At 36.6% G+C, this 21,080-nt stretch overlaps 1 protein-coding gene across 1 annotated transcript; it reads left to right on the top strand.

The window, feature by feature from the left end:
- Nucleotides 1-4,986: 4,986 nt before the first annotated feature.
- LOC131857552 (uncharacterized) lies at nucleotides 4,987-7,415 on the top strand. The gene is made up of 3 exons (XM_059210227.1): nucleotides 4,987-6,305; nucleotides 6,453-6,510; nucleotides 6,693-7,415. The coding sequence occupies exons 1-3, from the start codon at nucleotides 4,987-4,989 to the stop codon at nucleotides 7,413-7,415; spliced, it is 2,100 nt and encodes a 699-aa protein (XP_059066210.1).
- Nucleotides 7,416-21,080: the final 13,665 nt, after the last annotated feature.

Genomic DNA, 21,080 nt, shown 5'->3' with positions numbered 1-21,080 from the left:
CAGATTTTATGTGTGCACAAGAGCTCAACAAAGAACGGCTTGTGGTTGATAGCTCGATCACAAGAAATATTGATTGATGCAATCATTAGTTAGATGGATTAATTTGATGATTAGACGATTATGGTTGATAAGGAAGAGGGTATCCTCTTATATAGAGAACACTGTAAGAAATGGAGGGATAAGATTAAAAGGTGAAGATGATATATGGTTGGCTAGGATTAAAGGGTAGGTAGAGGAAACAAGTAAATGATAAAGGGGTAGGTAAGAGAAGAATTAAGAGATGAATGACATGTGTCATGGGTAGAAAAGGCTAATGAATTAATTAATTAAATAAAGATTTATTTAATTAATAGAGGAAGTGGGATCAATTAAATAAATAAAATATTTATTTAATTTACGAAAAGGACAATTTAAATAAATAAAAGTGTTTATTTAAATGAGGAAAGGCTTAGAAGAGGATTAATGAATTAATTAAATAAATAAAGATTTATTTAATTAATAGAGGAAGTGGGATCAATTAAATAAATAAAATATTTATTTAATTTACGAAAAGGACAATTTAAATAAATAAAAGTGTTTATTTAAATGAGGAAAGGCTTAGAAGAAGATTAATGAATTAATTAAATAAACAAAGATTTATTTAATTAATAGAAGACTTAGGATAAAATAATTAATTAAATAAATAAATTTATTTAATTAGACAGGAAATTTTTAGGTGTCTACAACAACCATGTTAGGCCCAATATGGAAAGCAAATGTACTGAGAGGGGAGGGGTGAATCAGTACTTCAAAACATTTCTTCAACAATAACTTTACTGTTATGCATAAACCGAATAGTGCAGTAACATAATATAAAGCTAAAACAAATAGATAACAATCATACATGATTCAATCCATAACACTTATATTTTGGTTACGCTGAAACTCTTGGTTAGAGAGAAAAACTGTGATGGGGATGACACCTAGAACTTCACTACTGCAGTAATAAAGGTTGCTCAATTAGAGCTACATGTTTAGCTATTTCTGATAGCTTACCCTGTTAGGAGTATCAAGATCTGTTAGATCTACCTTGCTAAAGGATTTTACAACACTTAATCTAAATGCTGAACTTGGTTAGAGGCTTTACAATTTATAGACTTGATTAGAGTCTTTTACCCTATTAAAGGTTTCTCTTACAACTTCAAAATATTACAATAAAATCATTACAAATATCTGCAACTTTACATCTGAAATGTTATAGCAGATTCTATGTGCTTAGAATAAGATTACCTTGCTTATAGCATACCTAGGTAACCCATATAGTAACTTAGTAAACCCTTCTGTTTACTCTGTTCTTTGATTGTTCTCTGAAATCCTTCTCGGTGACCTCTGTGTCTCTGTAACAGTCATAACACTTAGTGCTTTCACATGTCTTGCTTCATATATTTCTATATCTTCCTTTCTATCATACTACATGTATATGTCTGATCTTAATCCATGTTGTATAAATAGATCTCTTATGTCAGTGATGCATTCATTGCTTCAATCTTACAAACATGTTTTATCGAATGAATAACCATGAAAAATATTTCATTGGTTAGATGACCTCAAAATCATACACAATCTTTAAGTGCAATTTCCAATGTGATAACGGTTAGATGTTCCTCGATCTTGTAACACGTTTTTGTATGTATGTCCAGGTTCAATGAATCTGGTAACACATTTCACTCGGTGTATATCAACTCGGTATGTCATCTTTGCTACTCGGTAGACATGGAATGATACTCGGTAGACAACTCAGTGTATACTACGCTCCGAGACTACTTTCTTCTGTAACCGACTGGACTGTGCATACCGACTAAATATCTCGATAGAGATAGCCGACTAGAGTATATAGAATAACTTTGAACATAAAACTAATGGCAACTTGATAAGTAGTAACAAACCACTCCTAGATTGCTCCTCATATGATGTTTGTTGATCATTTTGATGTAGTCCTTGATGATATGTATACCCTGATATATTTCTTTCAAGTATTTTAATATGATGCGATGTACACATTAATGTATAGTGATGATTCAAATCTTTTTGTACGTTTTATTTATGAGATGATATCCAGGGACTTTGGACATTTATTCTTTCCATTGATTCTTTCTGACACAATTCAATGACTTTCCTTTGGATCCACATGGGTTACTTTATGTATGATGATATACTTATACGTGCTATGGACACATTTACTTTGATGATCTAGATGTTTATGTGCATGATTTTGTTTTTATGATGTAGATGATATCTATGTGATGTGTGTGTTGATATGATTCTATGATGATGTGATCTATATGTTTTGAATGTATGAAAATAATGATTTATGCAATGCATATGGATATTTTAATTACATGTGATTAAATGAATATGTTATTATGATCCTATGATGTATACATTTGTAGATGATATGATATGCAGATGTGAGTTTGATATGATGTTTCTTTTTAACATGTTTTTGAATTCTTTGGATGATGAGAAATGATAAATGCTTTGGTATTGTGCTAAAATGTACTAATGATGTGTAACTAAATCATATGATATTAAATGCACTGATATTAATGATATGAAATGCAGTTAAATGTTAATGACACTAAATGCAATGATATGGTTTTGAATGATATGAAATTTAAATAAAATGATACTTAATTAAATAATACTAAATGAAATGATACTAATGAAATGATTAATGATACTAAAAGAAATGATATAAAATTATTAGTGATACTAAATGATCTAATTACTGTTTTCAAAGAGAGGCTAAAATGCTTGATGAAATGAGACTATAGCTTAGATACATGAAGACTTGGATTGATGAATAATGAAGGAAATGAAGCCTATTTATAGAAGAAATGGGCAATTGGAGGGCTAAGATTGAGTAATATTAACAAGTGTTATGATTGAATAATCTTCAATCCTCGTGAGTTTTCAACCCAATCCTAGGTTGACAAGTGTAACCATGAGGAGGCTTGAGAGATGTAAGAGGCATTAAATGCCTGAGAAGACATGGTGGTTACCTTAGGAGGTAAGGTTAGGGTTGAGTTATTGGATAATCCTTTTGTCTAAAGGATAAAATCTTGTGGAAGAGTTAATGGATAACCATGGTCAAAACAATGAATGCTTGAAGAGACCCATGGGTTAAAGAAGGGTTAAGTTAGAGAGGAAATCTCTAACCAAGGGTTGAGGTTGAGTTAACCATTAATGGTTATTAAAGACTTTTGAGGTTAACTTGTTGGAGACACAAAGTCTTTAATGGCTTATGAAGACTTTGGAGGTTTTGAGAACTGACCATTTTCTTAAGGAATGTACAAATGATTATGAGGGGGATTAGGCTTAATTAGAATGGTTTAGAAGAATCTAGAAGGGGGATTAGACATGTAAGTGGATTTGTTAGGAGGATGCAAGTGGGAGAATTTTTAGATTTTAATTAAAATAAAATGTTTTATTTCAAAAAGGTGGATGCAACTTGCATTTGTGGGAAAACACAAGTGGGATGGTAATTTATAAATAAATATTGAGTTATTTATATCAGAAGATGAATTTAATTAAATGTGGAAAGGGGATTTAATCAAATAAATAGGATTTATTCAATTAACAGAAGAAAGGTTAATTAATCAAGTATTAAATTTGATTAATAGCTGAATACAAGAAATGAGACATTAAATAAATATGAATTTAATTAATGGTTGGATAAATGATAATTATATAAATAAAATTCATTTAATTAAGTGGACAAAAATAGGTGTCTACAAGAACAAGACAAAAAGAATTCAATTTAGCAGTAAAGACATTCGCATAGCTCATGCCAAGAAAAAACTTCCTTACCATCCTAGCTAATATGATTACTAAGAAAATAAATGAAACTTGAGGAAAAAGAAAAAGGGAAATCATAGAAAATATGCTCAAATGATCCTAGTTTATCACAAAAACCACAAGTCCTAGTAGGTAGACCATAAGAATGAAAACCATAATATGCTTGACCAATTTTTCTAGAAGAAAAAGCCATCTCAAACAATCTTTCTTTGATTCACAAAAGTTATATCAAATATGTATTAATCAGCTAACCCACTTAGACTCTGACCAATCAAGGTTCTAAAATTTATTAAGCCAATAAAAGGCCTCTCCCATTCTAGTCAACATATAGTAAACCTGTGTATATGCTGAATTTCATCCCTTCATGCAAACCCTAGTTCCAACCACAAAACCCTAGATCTACAATGAAATTCAACAAAACATTAATGAAAAACCATAAAACATGCAAAATCATAAAATAAACTAAATGATACCTTCACACATTCAAATGGGTTTGATCTTCATTATTCTCCTATCTCCATTGATCTTGTTTTAATATGGTTACTCTCAAATTTTTATGCTTGCATAAGAGCTCAATGAAGTATTGTAGTCAAGATAAAGATAAATTGAGAAATTGAAAAGGAGGAAAAATGGAACGGGTCTGCTCCTGCGTGGGCCGAGCTAGGGCACCCGAGCCCTAGCTCGTGGTCGCTTTCTTCTGTTTCTGCGCAATTTGGGTGGGTGTTTTTCATTCTCCTGGGGGCGGACTTTCAGCTTATGTGGTGCGGCTAGCTTTGGGGTGAAAGCCTGGTTCGAGATTCAAGATTGGGGGTTGTTTTGGTGTGATCTGGGCCGAGCTTATACGTGCCTGTGTGCTTGGCTTGTGGCTGGGACCTGTGACTGTCTGGAGTGGATTTCATCGTGTGAGGAGTTGGGAAGGAGTCCGTGGCTGGTCCCTTCTAGTCTTGCTTGCCTCTCTCCCTGACTGGTGCGGCTTTGGCAGGGTTCGAGTGGTGGGTTTTGCGGAGATTGGGTGGAGGGTGTGGCGGGGGATTTTCTCCCTCATTCCTTTCTGGGGCTTGTCTATTGGCCTAAGGTTCGATGGCCTTCTCCAAGGGGGAGGCGTCTGGGGTTACCCCTGTGTTGAATTTGCATGCATCAATTAACGCGATGTCCCCAACGGATGAGATGTCAACATTTAATAACAGTCTATTTGCAGCAGATCCTGGGATGGATGGTGCAAGATTTCCCTCTGGCTCATGGATCACGAAGGTTAATGGCTGTCTAGAGTGGTGCAAGGTGAGACCGAAATTTGTTGTCCCACCTAAAATGATTGCTGACGATATTGATTACTACTCAAATCATTCCTTATATTGCAATTTTTTGGGGATGAGGGTCTCGCTTCAGTTTTTGGAGCTTTGGGCTCAGAGAACTTGGGAGCCGGTGGGAGAAATGGAGATAATGTTGTTGGCTAACAATTACTTCATGGTTACCTTTAATTGTATAGCTGATCGTAACAAGGTATTTGAGGGAGGACCTTATTTTCATAATAAGGTGGGGTTGTTTATCAAGCCGTGGCATGCAGGATTTAACCCCGCTGAGGAGCTTCCAAATCACGTCCCGGTGTGGGTTCGTTTACCTCGCCTCCCAGTGGAATGCTGTCAGGAGGATGTGTTGCTTTTGCTGGCTTTGTTGCTTGGAAAACCAGTTGGAACTTTGTCACAGACCTTGGGGAAAAAGGTAATGACTTTTGCAAGAATTTGTGTTGAAATTAACCTAAGTAAGCCTTTGCCCGATGCAATAGATATGTGTGCGGGCTCTTATTCTTGGGTGCAGCAATTGGACTACGAGACCCTTCCCTTCCGCTACAGGCTCTGTCGTGAATATGGCCACTTGCTGAGAAAGTGTCCAAGATACAAGTCGGTGGATCCCCAGCCTTCTCAGCCTTCTAGGGAGCCTCCCAAGGCAGATAAGGGGAAGGGCAACGGTCCTACTGCGGGGGTAGATAATGATGGTTTTGTTCCTGTCAAGGCTCAGAATAAGAACAGAGGGCAAAAGAGGCCTTTCAGCGAAAGGCAAGAAGAGGTCACTTTTAATAGGTTTGAGGTTTTGGACGACCTTTGTCACCAGGAAGTTAACCCAGGTTTGGTAAACTTGGAGCAGGGGATTGAGGGGTTTGTTCAAGAGGGACCTGCTCTCGATTCTTCTATGGAATCACAAGGTGATTCTGGTGTGCTCACGGATGCTGCTATGCCGACAGAAGGTCTGGAGGCTCCTGTTTCTTTGGTTGTTATTCCAGCAGTGGGGGAGGATTCTTCTCCTCTTGGGCGAAGTGCAGATCTGGATTCTGCTAAGAAATCTAAGCCTCCAAAATTGGGTATTTTGCAAAAAGATATTAAGAAAGGTGGGGCAGAGAAATTTGCTAAACCAGGTAGAAAGAAGGATGTGGAAAAGATCAAATTGACAGGCGAGAACTTGGTTGAGTCAGGGTCAGTAAAGACTCTGGATTCTCACTTTTCGAGCCCCTTGAAATGATAGTTCTTTCATAGAATGTAAGGGGCTTGAACAGCGGCCCTCGACAAAAAGCGGTTCACGATTTAGTTTGAAATCTTGGTCCTGATGTGTTTTTTCTTCAGGAGACTAAGTTATCTGTTGAGAGTATGCTTGATTTGGCACCTAGGCTATGGAGGTGTGGTGAGTGTTAATGTATTGGTACTCATGGATCTTCTGGGGGTGTGGCCTATTTTTGGAATCCTCGAAAAATTCGACCTCTTTGGTGGGTGTCTTCTAAATCCACTATGTCTATGATTGCTTCTAGCTTTGAGACAGCGGAGGTTATTCTCTTTTCTAATATCTATGCTCCTACTGATATCCAGGGTAAGCAAGCTCTATGGTCTCATATCAGGTTAGTCCGATCTATGGCACCTTTCCATCCATGGATTATGGCTGGAGACTTCAATGCTATTTGCGAGTTGGCTGAGAAGCGAGGTGGTTCTGGGAGGCTGGAGCCCTCTGCTTTTTTGCTTCGGGATAGCATCAACTCTTTAAATCTTGTTGATATCAAGCCTAGTAATGGACAGTTTACTTGGAACAACCGTCGAGTTGGGGATTATTGCATCGCAGAAAGGCTGGATCGCTTTCTGGTGTCCTGCTACTGGGTTGGGGGGATGTGGTCTTCCCGCTCTGAGATCTTGGATTGGAAAGGTTCAGATCACTGGCCTATCAAGCTTGTCATTGATTTGACTTGTGCTCCGCGTACGCCTTCTTTTAGGTTCCAGCTCATGTGGTTACGTGACCCTTCTCTGAAGGATTATGTGGCAGAATGGTGGAGGAGTGGAAGACCTACTTATGGGATGGCAATGTATATTTTTTCCAAGCGTCTTCAACATGTTAAATATCAGCTTAAGCGCTGGAACTCTCAGTGTTTTGGGAATGTCTTCCAGGAAAAGGCAGTGGCTCAGGAAGAATTGGATAGTATCACAAGGAGGTTAAGGGAGGTTGGAGTGACGCCTGAGCTTCTTCAGGCTGAAGCACAAGCTATGAGAACCTTGGAGGAATGGGAGCTGAGGGAAGAGATATATTGGAAACAGAAGGCTTGAATAGTTTGGTTGCAGGAAGGGGATAAAAATACGTCTTTTTTCTTCAATTCGATGAAAGCACGGAAGCATGGGAATTCTATCTCTGGTCTTGTGAATGATGGGGGAGAACATCTATCTTCCTTCCCTGAAATTTCTAATGAGGTAAGACAATACTTTGCTTCTCTCTTTAGGGAGGACTCACAAGGGGGGTCTCCTGAGGAGGCTCAGGTTCTTTCTTGTATTCCTCATCTTGTGTCTAGGGAGCTGAATCAACAGCTTATGAATGATATCACACTAGAAGAACTTGAAGGAACTGTGTTCTAGATGTATAAGGGAAAGGCGCCAAGTCCTGATGGCTTCCCGATCAAGTTTTTCCAAGAATTTTGGGATATTATCAGTTTGTATCTCCTGGAGGTTGTGCAAGAATCTCAAAGGAACAAGCAATTGCTAAGGGCTTTAAATTCTACTTTCCTTGCTCTTATTCCCAAGTGTGAGGGGGCGGATAGGTTAAGCCAATTTCGACCCATTTCTCTTTGCAATGTCATCTATAAAATCATCTCTAAGGTAATTGCTAACAGGTTGAAAAAGGGTCTTGAGGAGCTGATTTCCGAAGAACAAAGTGGTTTTGTTGCAGGCAGACAAATTCTGGATGGGATTGTTATTGCAATTGAAGTCATCCATTCTATGGCCAGCTCCAAGGAAAAGGCAATGTTTATCAAATTGGATATGGCGAAGGCTTATGACAGAGTTCGATGGTCCTTCTTGTGGAGGGTTCTTGCTGCTTTTGGGTTTGCGGCAGAGTGGATTCAATGGGTTATGAGTTGTGTCACCTTAGTCTCTTTCTCTGTGCTTATTAATGGGAATCATTCTGAGCTTTTCGGGGCTTCTAGGGGCCTTCGTCAGGGGGACCCTCTCTCTTCGTACTTGTTTATCCTCCTTGTTGAAGGTTTGGGGAGATTGCTTCAAAGGAACGTGGAGATGGGTAGCATATAGGGCTGGCAATGGGGAGGTAATTTACCTCCGCAGTCTCATCTGCAATTTGTGGATGATACTGCTCTGATGGGTATGGCTACAATGCGAGAGGCTTCTAATTTACATAGGGTGTTGGATGTTTACTTGGTTGCCTCAGGTCAACAAATCAATGAGGATAAGTCTTCTATCTTCTTCTTCAACACTTCGCGCCCCATTCAGAGGAGGATTGTTCAAACATTGAGATTTCAGATCGGGACACTTCCTTTGACCTATCTTGGTTTCCCTATCTCGGTGGGCAGATTGCCTCGGGAGTCATGGAAGAGCATTCTAGATAAATTTAGGGCAAAGGTTAATCACTGGACTCACCGGTGGTTATCCTTTGCTGGTCGTGTTCAGCTTATCAAGTCAGTGGTACAGGCTTTGCCCATTTACAGATGCATGCTACAGGTTGCCCCTATGGGTTTTGTTAAGGATTTGGATTCTGTGACACGACAATTTTTATGGGCTGGTTGCTTGGAGTCTTCCAAATGGAGTTTGGTTAGATGGGAGGTGGTGTGTAGCCCAAAGCATTATGGTGGCTTGGGTCTGCGGTAGATGGCTTTGACTAGTGTGGCTTTGGCTGCGAAACTATATTGGAGGTGGTGTAAGGAGCAGGATAAGAGCTGGGCCAAGATTCTTTCTCAGAAGTATTTTTAGGGAATCCCTCAGTTGGAAATGCCCCGTTACCCCCTTCTTGGAAAGGGCTCAGTGATTTGGAGTACGCTTAAGAAAGAGGCTACTCTTATTAAGGATGGTTTATTTTGGATTTGTAACAAGGGGACTGAGGTTCAATTCTGGTCTGATTCGTGGGATGGATACCCCCCCATCATTTCTCAGTTTCCTCACTTGTTAAATCTCTGTCAGAGATTTCGTGAGAATGGCTGGACTCGGGTAAGTGACTTTAAGTCATTTTCCTCTCGTGGTCAGTTGGAGGTGGCTGGATGGAAGTCTCCAGATGAATGGCCTGATGTTGGGATGCTAGAAGAATGTGTTGAGCTACATAATGTCCTTTCCAATAGACGTTGCAACCCTCTCTAGTATGATGATGTGCTTGCCTGGTCTCCCAATCCTAAAGGGGAATATACGGTTGCTTCTGGCTATCGGGAGCTATTGTCCCATAGGGTGGATGGGGATGAAATTCAGTGGTGGAAGAAGATATGGAATAAGTCTTCCTGGCCAAAATGTAATTGTTTTGTGTGGATTTTGGCTTGGAATAAGTGCTTGACCTGGGATAATATTCAGAAGCGTGGCTTCCAGGGTCCCTCGGTCTGTGTTTTGTGTGGAGCTAATGAGGAGGACTCTGCTCATTTGTTTTTTCGTTGTCCTTTCTCCCTCCAGATTTGGCATTTCTGGTGGGGGGTTTGGAATAGTCCCTGTGTTCATGCTTCTTCCTTGATTGAGTTTTTGCAAAGGTTGGGTAGGCCTCCATCTATGGCTTCCTTTTTACAGGTGGTGTGGTCTGTGGGTCCTATCTTCATATTGTGGCAGATTTGGCTAGAGCGGAACCGATGAATATTTCGTGGAGAAAAGAAGTTGGTTCAACAAATTTGGAAAAGAACTTTGGGCATGGTTTAGGAGACGGTGGTGGCTAAGTGTGAGTTGGAATTCCCCTTGGGGAAAAGGGATGCTGAAGTGGCGGAGAGATTGGGGATTCAAGGGCTGTCCTTGGCCTCGGCATGTGTAAAGCGTGGTAAGCATTTGAAGCAGAGAGTTCAAAGGTCTGGATTCTAGCAGCCTCCCCCAATTGGGGTTCTAAAAATCAATACTGACGGTTCCTCCAGAGGCAATCCGGGGCTGGCTGGTATTGGGGGGATTGGTAGGGACTATTTGGGTTCGGTAGTTTTCCTCTTTTCGGTCTATGAGGGTGTTCATACTGTCAACCTTATGGAAGGGTTGGCAATTCTTTGTGCTCTTGAGAAAGCTTATGATTTGGGATGGAGAAGGGTTGTCTGTGAATCTGATTCCCAGGTTGTGATCAATTTACTTATTAAGCAGAAAGTGGAGGATGTCAGTTGGCAGTTGGCTGGGGTGGTGCAATAGATTTTGTGGGTTAGTTCATTAATGGAGTTGGTGACTTTCGTTCATATTCCAAGGGAGTGGAATAGGGCTGCTGATTGCTTGGCGAAATGGGCATCAGGGTATGTGGAGGGATGGAGAATTGAGGAGTGGTAAATGGTCTCTTCGGCGCTTCGTCCTGATTTTGAGAGAATTCTTGCTGAGGATAGGGAGGGAGAAGGTGATGGTTGAAGGTGTTGATTGTCTTTTCCTGCTTGGTGGTCAGGATTTTCCTGGGGACTTTGGTCTCTTGATTCATTTGTAATGTTGTTCTTTGAGTTTCAATAAAGTTTTTACCCCTTTGGTTTTAAACAAAAAAAAAAAAAAAAGTACTGTAGTCACATAAATCTGTCCATTTTAATTAAATGAATATTTGCTATTTATTTGATTAAAAAATCCACTAGCCACCAGTTAATTAAATTAACATTTAATTAATTCATCTTCAAACATTCTCCCATTAATTAAATAAATTATTCAATTTATTTAATTAATTCATTAAACCAAATTCACAATCAATTAAATGAATAAATCTTATTTATTCAATTTAATCCCCTTTCCTCTTTTAAATAAATTAAATAAAACATTTATTTAAATCATTAAAATCCACCCCACTTGCATTCTCCTAAAAATGCAACTTGCACCTATTTATTGAAATAAATGAATTTTATTTTAAATAAAAATCCTATTTTCTCTCACCTACCAAACCCACTTGCAATCCTAACCCCCTTCTAGATTCTTCTAAACCCTTCCTAATTAGCCTAATCCATCCCCTAAATATTGTCACATTCCTAAGCAGCTTGGAGTCACTTCTCAAAGACCTCAAAGTCTTTGAAAAGCATTAAATGCTTTGTGTGTTCAACAATTTAACCTCTAAAGTCTTCCAAACCACTAATGGCTCTTACATGACCATTAATGGCTCTTACATGACCATTTATGGTGAAATCCACTTGCACCCATGGTTAGGGACTTTGACCCCTAACTCAACCCTCATGTAACCCATGTGTCTCCTCAAGCATTTATTGCTTTGACCATGGTTATCCTCACTAACTCTTGCACAAGAGTTTATCCATTGGATAAAAGCATTATTCTTTGGATAATGAATTTATTCACTCAACCCAACCTTAACCTTAACTCCCAAGTTAACTCTTAGGTCATGTCAAGCATTTAATGCTTCTTCCCTCTCCTCTCAACCTATCTCATATTGACATTTGCCATCTTGGGATTGGGTTGAAAGTCCTCACATGGATTGAATATCATTCAATCCTGACCCTTGTTGAGATTACTCAATCTCAACCATTCATTGTTCCATTTTACCTATAAATAGAGCTCACATTCCTCATTTTCAAATCCTCAAGCATTTAGCATTCTTAGCCACAATCTTGAAAACTTGTATGCATTTACATTATAGTGAGTTTTAGAGAAGAGCATTTAGCATAAATCATAAATACATTGTTATTTTGGTCTAAAATAAATCATTCTCATTTCATAGCATCTAATATTAGTTTTTGTTCACATTTGCATATCATTTTGAGAACAATCGTCTTTCATCTTGAATCTCCATAAGGCATCCATAGTGCAAAAAGCTGCTAAGAGCTACACTAATTTGGAACTTGGAGAGGAGAGGAACAAGGGAGGAGGAGCTACGAGCATGGTAGAAGACATTTGGAGATGTCTTCTTGCATTTATATTCATAGTTAAATGCTTTACTTTGTTTTTAGTGTCTCTCTCTTGGTATGCCTACTTAGACTAGTTTTTGGTTGATTAACACTAACTCTTATTTGTTTCTTGTGTTTCTTATGTGTTATACAACCACAGGTTTTAGTCTAAACATTAACCCCTTTTTGCAGAGCATCAAGTACATATGTGGTTGTCACGATGTAGACTTGATGTAAGCTATGATTTCGACAGAGTGTAAGTATGCTCCAAGATTCGATATATGAGCATGAGAGGAGGAAGCCTCTTTTATAGAGAAAATCCTAAAAAATAAAGGGATATGATTAAGCGATGAGATAAAGATGATTGGCTAAGATTGAAAGGTAAGTATAAGAAATAATAAAATAAAAGAGGTGGTTAAGATGGATAAGGGTCCACTTGTCATTTAGATAAATGGATAGAAGAAAAAGGTAAATGAATTAATTAAATAAATTAAAGAATATTTAATTAATAAAAGAATGACCACCTAGATTAAATAAATAAAATATTTATTTAATTTGAGAAAAAGAGAATTTAAATAAATAATAATATTTAAATTAGAATAGAAAAGGCTTAGTGAATTAATTAAATAATTTTTTTTATTTAATTAATAGAAGAAAAGAGAAATAATTAAATAAATATAATATTTATTTAATTAGGCTATGACAATTTTAGTTGTCTACAACTTGTATTAGAATAAACTTCATCAAAAGAGGTACCATATTTCAAACAAACTTTTCTGTATAGTTATGCAACACCGATCACAATGATAGGAAACTTAAAAATTTCCAAGGCTCTATTGAGCATGGAATATGTGCTTTTATGGGAAAATGGAATACATGAAACTCATCTCTCATCTATTCCCAACTTTTGAACACATCATTGTCAAAAATATCTTGAAACACCACAATCCCCAAGGAAGCCCAAACCTTCACCGATCACCCTTGAAAGAGAGCCAATGGTTTACCATTTAGATACATATTCCACCATATGTATTTTTTGTTCACACATAAATTAGGATTGTGAAAGAGGGCATCAATATTACACACCTAATTTTTTACTTTCCCAGTGCCTTCAATAAGTTATTAAATACCATAGAGCTAAATATTCTAACCTCAAAATGACCAAACAAGATATCTTGCAATTGAAGATGCACCCAATTCTTGCCCTTTTTTGGTTTAGAATGGGCAAGATTATTTCTAATTGACTTTTTCCAAGGCTCTTCACCATCACATGCACATATGATTTGCTTAGCAAATAGTGAAAGACCTTGAATTTGAAGGTCTTTCAATCCCAATGGACACCAATCTCTTTTGGCAAATGACATTGAGTCCATTTGATTGCATGTCTTTTATTATTACATTTACCATGTCATACCATAGAAAGTCCCTCAAATTCTTCTAAAGTTTTTAAGAATGACAATTAGAAAAAAACCAAGTAGAACATAAATAGTGTAGACACCTAAAATTGTCCTGCTTAATTAAATAAATATTTTATTTATTTAATTATTTTATCCTAAGTCTTCTATTAATTAAATAAATCTTTATTTATTTAATTAATTCATTAATCCTCTTCTAAGCATGTCCCCATTTAAATAAATACTTTTATTTATTTAAATTATCCTTTTCCTGAATTAAATAAATATTTTATTTATTTAATTGATCCCACTTCCTCTATTAATTAAATAAATATTTATTTATTTAATTAATTCGTTAGCCTTTTCTACCCATGACACATGTCATTCATGTTAGAGTTATCTTGTATTAGCTAATAATTATTTATTTAATTATTAGTCTATTAAACTCTACGCTTAAGCTAAACTTAGTCATTTTAATAAATATTGTAAGTATTTAATAATTATTCTAATTATTAAATACACATTATCCCTTTAGGGTTTCTTTAGGGTTGCATATTTTAGGGTTTCTATTATCCTTTTATAAGGATTGTATTGTACTTGTTAATTCAATTGATTCCCTTTCTGAATGATAATTTTCTTCTTCAGAGCATTTATACTTTTTTTGCTTTATGTGCCTCCATTCTTCTCTTGTGATAGGTATTTGCATGCAGGTGTTCTTGGGATCTCTGAAGTTGTGTTTCCTCAACTTCTTCATGGTATCAGAGCCTACATCTACTACTGCTTGTTCTTGATTTTTCAGAAGATTTTTTGGAGGAGGGTTTCAAGTTTTTTTAGAGTTTTTTATTGGATCTGGGGTAGCTATTTTGTTTCTAATCATTTTACGCTCAAACAGACCTCACCGTTGAGCTCAGAATGCCTCAAAACCCCCATTTCCATATAAAATTTGTCAAATTTGGGTTATGAAATTTTTCTTTGCATTTTGCCTTTTTTTAGCACGAATTTCAAGAAATTCGTCAAAAAAATCATTAAAAAAAATCAGAGCATTTTGGGCCAAAACAAACCTCACCATTGGCTTCCAAAGGGTGTTTCCATTCTTTTTGATATATAATTCGACCTATTTCGATGACAAATGCATTTGGGCCAATGATTTTTTCATTGACATGCTTTACGAGGCACAACAATCCGTACGACTGTCCCTGCAAATGCGTCAGAAAATTTTTGTCAAAAAAAATAAAATTGTTTTTCTCTTTTTATGCTCAATAAGAGGGGTTTTGTTTTCTTTTGGCCATAACTTGGGCAAACATAGTCGTTTTTTCGAAAACGAATAGGCACCGGAAAGCTGGTTCCAAGCTAGACCTCGTGGTGTTGGAATTTTTTTTCCAATTTTGCTGTTTGACTGTGATTTTTTCCAGTCAAAGTGGGGTCTCTTTTTTGCACTTTGGGAGCCATAGAATGAGCATCCGAATTTCCCTTTTCGAAAACTTTATATCGTTGGAAAGATTGTTCTGTGCATTTTCCAGCCATATGAGTTTTCTTTGCAAATTCTGCTCCAGGAGTATTTTATTCAATTTTTTGCTTTTCAGCACTCTGGTGGATATCTTGGTTGTTTCAGGTCCTAGGATCTCTTCTCTGAGTAGGATGTCTCAGTTTTGGTTCTTCTTTCTATTTCCAGTCTTCTTATCATTATAGCTTCATTTATGCAAACACACTGAGATAAAGTGTCAGCATGCATTGTTTACTTGGGATCTTGCACATCTTGTGCCTTATTGTACATGCACTACTTATAAAGTGCCATGAGGGGGTTGATGTTTGCCTTTTGTTTACCATCTACCTTTGTCCAGTGAGTGTTCTTTCCATGACATTTGCCTCATGATGTGTGTCAAGTGAGTGTTCCTTTCACGACACTGTACTTTCTCTGCACCTTCGATGTTCCTGGTTCTTCGTCATGCAGTTCTTGTTGGTCGTTCTTTTCAATGTACTTGTCCCTCTCCCTTTTCAGCATTATGGGGAGGTTTGTCCTGTTGGTTCTAATGCTTCCTTGGTTCGATTGATCAGCTCTTCAGGATTTGGTGTCTCATGCCATATGTATCTTCGAGTTTAGTTGTTTGCCTTTGTTTGCCATCTAATTTGAGTAGTGTCATTTGAGGGCACTCATGTAGATTACAGTCTTCTCTACCTAGTCATGTTATATTTCAGTGGAGGTTCTTCAGATCGACAGTTACTCTTTGACAGTGTTTGCAGCTATTTCCTGCTTCAGTGGTGTTCTTCTTGCTTTTCCATCTCTTTTTGGAGTAGAGTTTTTTCCTGCGTGGTTTTCTCTATTTCTCCGGTTCATAGAGATTTGGTTGTGATTGGGTACCTCATTAGGCCTTGTTGCCAGGACCCAAATTTGCCTTCATCATGTAGTTGCATTTTTTGCTTCATGCATTTAGTTTTTTAGTACTCCCTAAGTTCATCTTAAGGGGAGGTGTTAGAGTTATCTTGTATTAGCTAATAATTATTTATTTAATTATTAGTCTATTAAACTCTACACTTAAGCTAAACTTAGGCATTTTAATAAATATTGTATTCTAATTATTAAATACACATTATCCCTTTAGGGTTTCTTTAGGGTTGCATATCTTTAGGGTTTCTACTATCCTTTTATAAGGATTGTATTGTACTTGTTAATTCAATTGATTCCCTTTCTGAATGATAATTTTCTTCTTCAGAGCATTTATGCTTTTTTTGCTTTATGTGCCTCCATTCTTCTCTTGTGACAGGTATTTGCATGCAGGTGTTCTTGGGATCTCTGAAGTTGTATTTCCTCAACTTCTTCAATTCATCTCTTACCTACCCCCTTTATCATTTAAGTATTTCCTCTACCTACCCTTTAATCCTAGCTGACCATTTATCCTCTTCACCTTTTAATCTTATTCTTCCATTTCTTGCAGTGTTCTCTATATAAGAGGATGCCCTCTTCCTTTTCATTCCTAATCAGTATGACATAATCAATCATATGCAATCAAGCCTTCTTGCGATCAATCTATCAACCACATTTCTGTTCTTTGTTGAACTCTTGTGCACATACAAAATCTGAAAATCAAATTGTGTGGGGGAAAAAGTGAGACTAGGTTAACATGCCCTAATCCTACCTTTTGACACACATTACGGAATACAAAAGAGCCTAGAGATATCACACAATTGGTTACTTCTTTTGGTGAAAGAGAGAGCCATGGGATATCTATTAGGATTTCTATTCCTTTGTTGAAATTGTAAGATCAAGTAATGCAAGTTCAAACCCTAATCCCAAAATGCAAGTATGAACTAATAACAAGATTGCAGAATTGAGATTAAACAATGAACAGCTGTAAATACAAGGATGAAATAAGAATGCAGATGTGTACCCGGAGTCAAAATCGGACTGAAAATGTTCGGGACGGGGGCGCGGGCGCCACTGTCCTGAAAATTGCACCGGAAACTGCTGTTCTGCACTCTGGAACACTGTCGGAAAGCTGTCTGAAAGCTGTCTGTCCGGAGGACCAGGGCGCCCAGCGCCTCTGTCCCAGGGACTAGGGCGCCCAGTGCCCCTGTCCTGGCAGGACCAGGGCGCCCAGCGCCCCTGTCCCAGTCTTCTGCTCTGCAATTTGATACAAAGTGCTGTCTCGACCTTCTCTCTTCGGATCTGTATCCCGCGGCGTCGTCTGAATCCCGAAACCTGCAATGATATCTGAAAAGGGGTGTATGGGCGGCTATATAGGGTTTTGCCTTAGTCAAACCCCCGCTTCGGTGATTTCCACCTCCACGAATAGCCAAGTTATTTTGTAAAATGTATTGTGTGTGCAGACCTAGTGTGTGTGCAAGGTCCTAAAATGCAAGAAAGCAAACTAGAGCAACCTAGAAAGTAAACCCTAATTGCTTGTAAATGATAACGTAAATGCTCTAAATCAAGATGCAAAGTGATCTAAAGCATGAATAAATGATGTATTGAAGCTTATGTAAAGACATGAAAACAACATGAAATCATACCCAACCCTCAAGGGAGGAGTACAAGCCAATCTTCAGTCGGTAATCTCCTATTGTTCTTCAATGTCTTCCAAGCCCTAAAATGGATGAATGGAATTGATAAATGCTTGATAGAGGGATGTTGTAAGATGTTGAAGTCTTCAAAGATCTGCTCTTTCGCTGCATATGAAGTTCCTGAAAACAAAAGTCGGATCCTTTCAAATGAAGAAAGAGAGCTCTTATGTATGAAACCCTAGGTCGCAATTTCGTCTTTTGGCCGACCTAGAGATTGAATATCCTGCCAATTTCTTGGGGTTAAGCTTTATTTTATGATTGGATCGCGCTCCTAAAATTTCGGGAAAAATGTCTGGGACCGTGTGCACTCCGGGCGCCACGGTCCCAACAACTTTTCACCAAATTTTCAGGACCGTCAGATATGATGATTTTAGAGAGAATCCCAAAGTTACAGGTGATTTCGAGATGTTTTGACCCCCGAAATTAAGCCCCCAAGCTCAGAATAGGGCCTAATTAGGGTTTTTGATTAAGTGATGTATTGGAGGAATAAAATGGAAGGGGCACGCTTTAATGAAAAGGGCCCAACTTTGTGATGTGGAAAATGGTGAAATAGCACCTTTAGACCTAATTAATTCGATTAATTAAGTGCTAAAGGGGAAATGTAATGCAAAATACAACTACGCCAAGGCGGGTGCTAAACTAAGTGTTAAATTGTACCGCTTTTAGCAAGTGCGTACAATTTATGACGTTACACAAATATATCAAACAAGATCAATGGAGATAGGAAGAAATGGAGATTGAAACCCTACTTGACATGTGAATGGTATACTTTGTTTTATTTTGTTGATTTGCATGATCTTAGGTATCTTCATTTGTGTATGGTGGATGCTCTTCATTGTTAGGCTAGGGTTTTGTGGTTGGATCTTTATGGTTTTACAATAGTTTTTCATCATCCATTTTCACCGTATACAAATAGACTACATGTAAAGCAATAACATTTTGAACTTCTTGGATCCTTCCAACAAGTGATTTTGAGTTTTCCATTTTACATGGTTCCTTTCATTTTTTTCATATAACTAGTCTCACATTTCTTTCAAGGATGGGGAAACAACAAAAGGTTTACCAAGATATAGGACCAAGTAAGGCAAGATCCAATTCAAGATTTGTTGTATATTTTGAAGTATTTTAGGAGGTGGCCAATATTATTTGGCATGTGTGAATCTTGTACAAGGTGTAGATTGAAAAATAGGCATGATCTTTAGTAGGGTTAGTACACATTAAACGTAGCTCTTAACGTTAGTTGTTATTGGATTCCCATGCTAGAAAATTGGAGACAATTAATGGACTCATGATTATCAACATTTGTGAGGGGCATCGATTAGACATGTCATATTACCTCACTATTATCTAATTCACACATAGATTTGAAATATGGCAATTGATTAATACTTTCAATGTTTATCAATTTTGGTCTCTCTCTCTCTCTCTCTCTCTCTCTCTCTCTCTCTCTCTCTCTCTCTCTCTCTCTCTCTCTCTCTCTCTCTCTCTCTCTCTCTCTCTCTCTCTCTCTCTCTCTCTCTCTCTCTCTCTTCATGCGTGCGCGTGTGTGTGCGTGTGTAACTTATAGAAACAATTATTCAAGGAAAATATTTTAAAAATATGACTTATACTACATGCTTTTAACTATCATTCTATCAATGGGTTTTAAAAAATACTCAAACAAAATAGACAAAAATGAGGCACGCACCTGATACTATATTATATTTTAGTGATAAAACATGTCCACCTCTATGTATATTCAATGTTTGACCTAATTGATCTTCACCATTTTAGAAACTAGTAATTTAAAAATCATAGAAGTAATACAATTCTTTTTCTTATCATGTCTTCAAAATTTAGGAATAAGCATCTCAATTTACTCCTTAATGTTTGAGTTTTATTTCTTTAAACAAAACAATGACCCTTTAAAACCTCTTTTTGGCCCCCTATTTCCATCACTTATTCAACTGAACATACCTTAAAGGTGATTCTCCATCTCTTATTTCTTTCATCCATCAACTAAATCTTTGCTTTCTTAAATTAAAATAGGATCGTACTACATTTTTTTAGTAAAATAATTATAAAAAATATTAAGATAGAGTAAATTTATTTTCATTTCATTTATAGAAAAAAATCATTTTTAATTGTAACTCTTTATTTTAAATATTATAATCAATTTAATTTTAAAATTCACTTTTAAATGATATATGGTCATGCTAAAATTAATTTTAGTTATGGATGAGGGGCTTTGCAAGTTGATAAAAAGTTTATGTTGTGTGTTATACATGTCATCCCTTACCTAATCTCAATTACTTTTAAAATCAAAACAGTTTTTGAATATTTATCCCCTTTTGTTTAGCGTGCACTCCTTGCATCTCTCATAGTTTTCAAGGAATCTACTAAATCCTTGGTAATAATAATAAAGGATCTCATATATCATCAATATCAATATCAAATATATATTCTAATGTATTAGAAAAATATATATTCTAATGTATTAGCATCCCAACAATGGGATTTGAATACATATTTTGATGAATTATTGCATTATTATCCCGTATTGGGATTTTAATTAATTGTCTATGTGTATAATGCAATTAAGCTATGGACAAGCATATGGATTACACCACCTTGTATTATATTAAATGCTTCCTTAACCTATACTACACACATGAGCACATTTATAGAGAAATCAATACTCTATAGATAAATTTACATCCATTTCCCTATCTTGAAAGATAAATGGATAATATTGAAATGTAATAAACCATTACAAAGATAGTGATTGGATCTTGGTTAGTTATTTTTGATGCAGTTTTTAATTTTATTGATCATCATTGATATAAGCAAGATAATATCATTATCATATAGCTATTATTTTTAAAATAAAAAGAATTTTGTTAGATGCAAATAGATTTATTGGTAAGATTATTTTGATATCTTTTGACATATTTTACATATTTTTAAAAAATATAGGTATGCTAGTTAATTTGTTTCACTTAGAAATGGATATCCATTTGGAATGGATATTCATTTTTGGATTTTAGAAATGGATATCTATTTGAAATGGTTATCCATTATGCTCTAGTTCTTACCATGGTAATATGTACTTTTAACCTGACCCAAGTAAAAAGTCAAACTTTGTTTCACAATTTTTGGCAAATGAAAAATGTTTTTTTTGTCCTATTGCCACTTTTTGGACCCCCATGATCTTGCACTCGCCCCAATGATGGATTGGATTAATTCAATGATTATGGACCTACTGGAATTTGTTTTTGTTGGATCTTTCAACCTTCTAATTAATGCCTCTGAAAGTTCTCTTTTATTGAACCTCCTATTTGATCTAATATATTGTCTTGAGTTCTTGGAGGATGTTGACACATTGAAGGAGGGGTTTGTTGTGGTTGTTGTTTAGCAGGGTTTTGATGAGGAGGTGAATCAAGGTTTTCATCATTTCCTCAAGTTCCACTACAAAAATTAAATCTATCTATTTAAATTGAATTTTACACTATAAACTAATAATACTTACCTCT

This window comes from Cryptomeria japonica, chromosome 8, assembly GCF_030272615.1.
Source record: "Cryptomeria japonica chromosome 8, Sugi_1.0, whole genome shotgun sequence".
NCBI lineage: Eukaryota > Viridiplantae > Streptophyta > Pinopsida > Cupressales > Cupressaceae > Cryptomeria > Cryptomeria japonica.
This window is presented reverse-complemented; position numbering and strand designations above follow the sequence as displayed.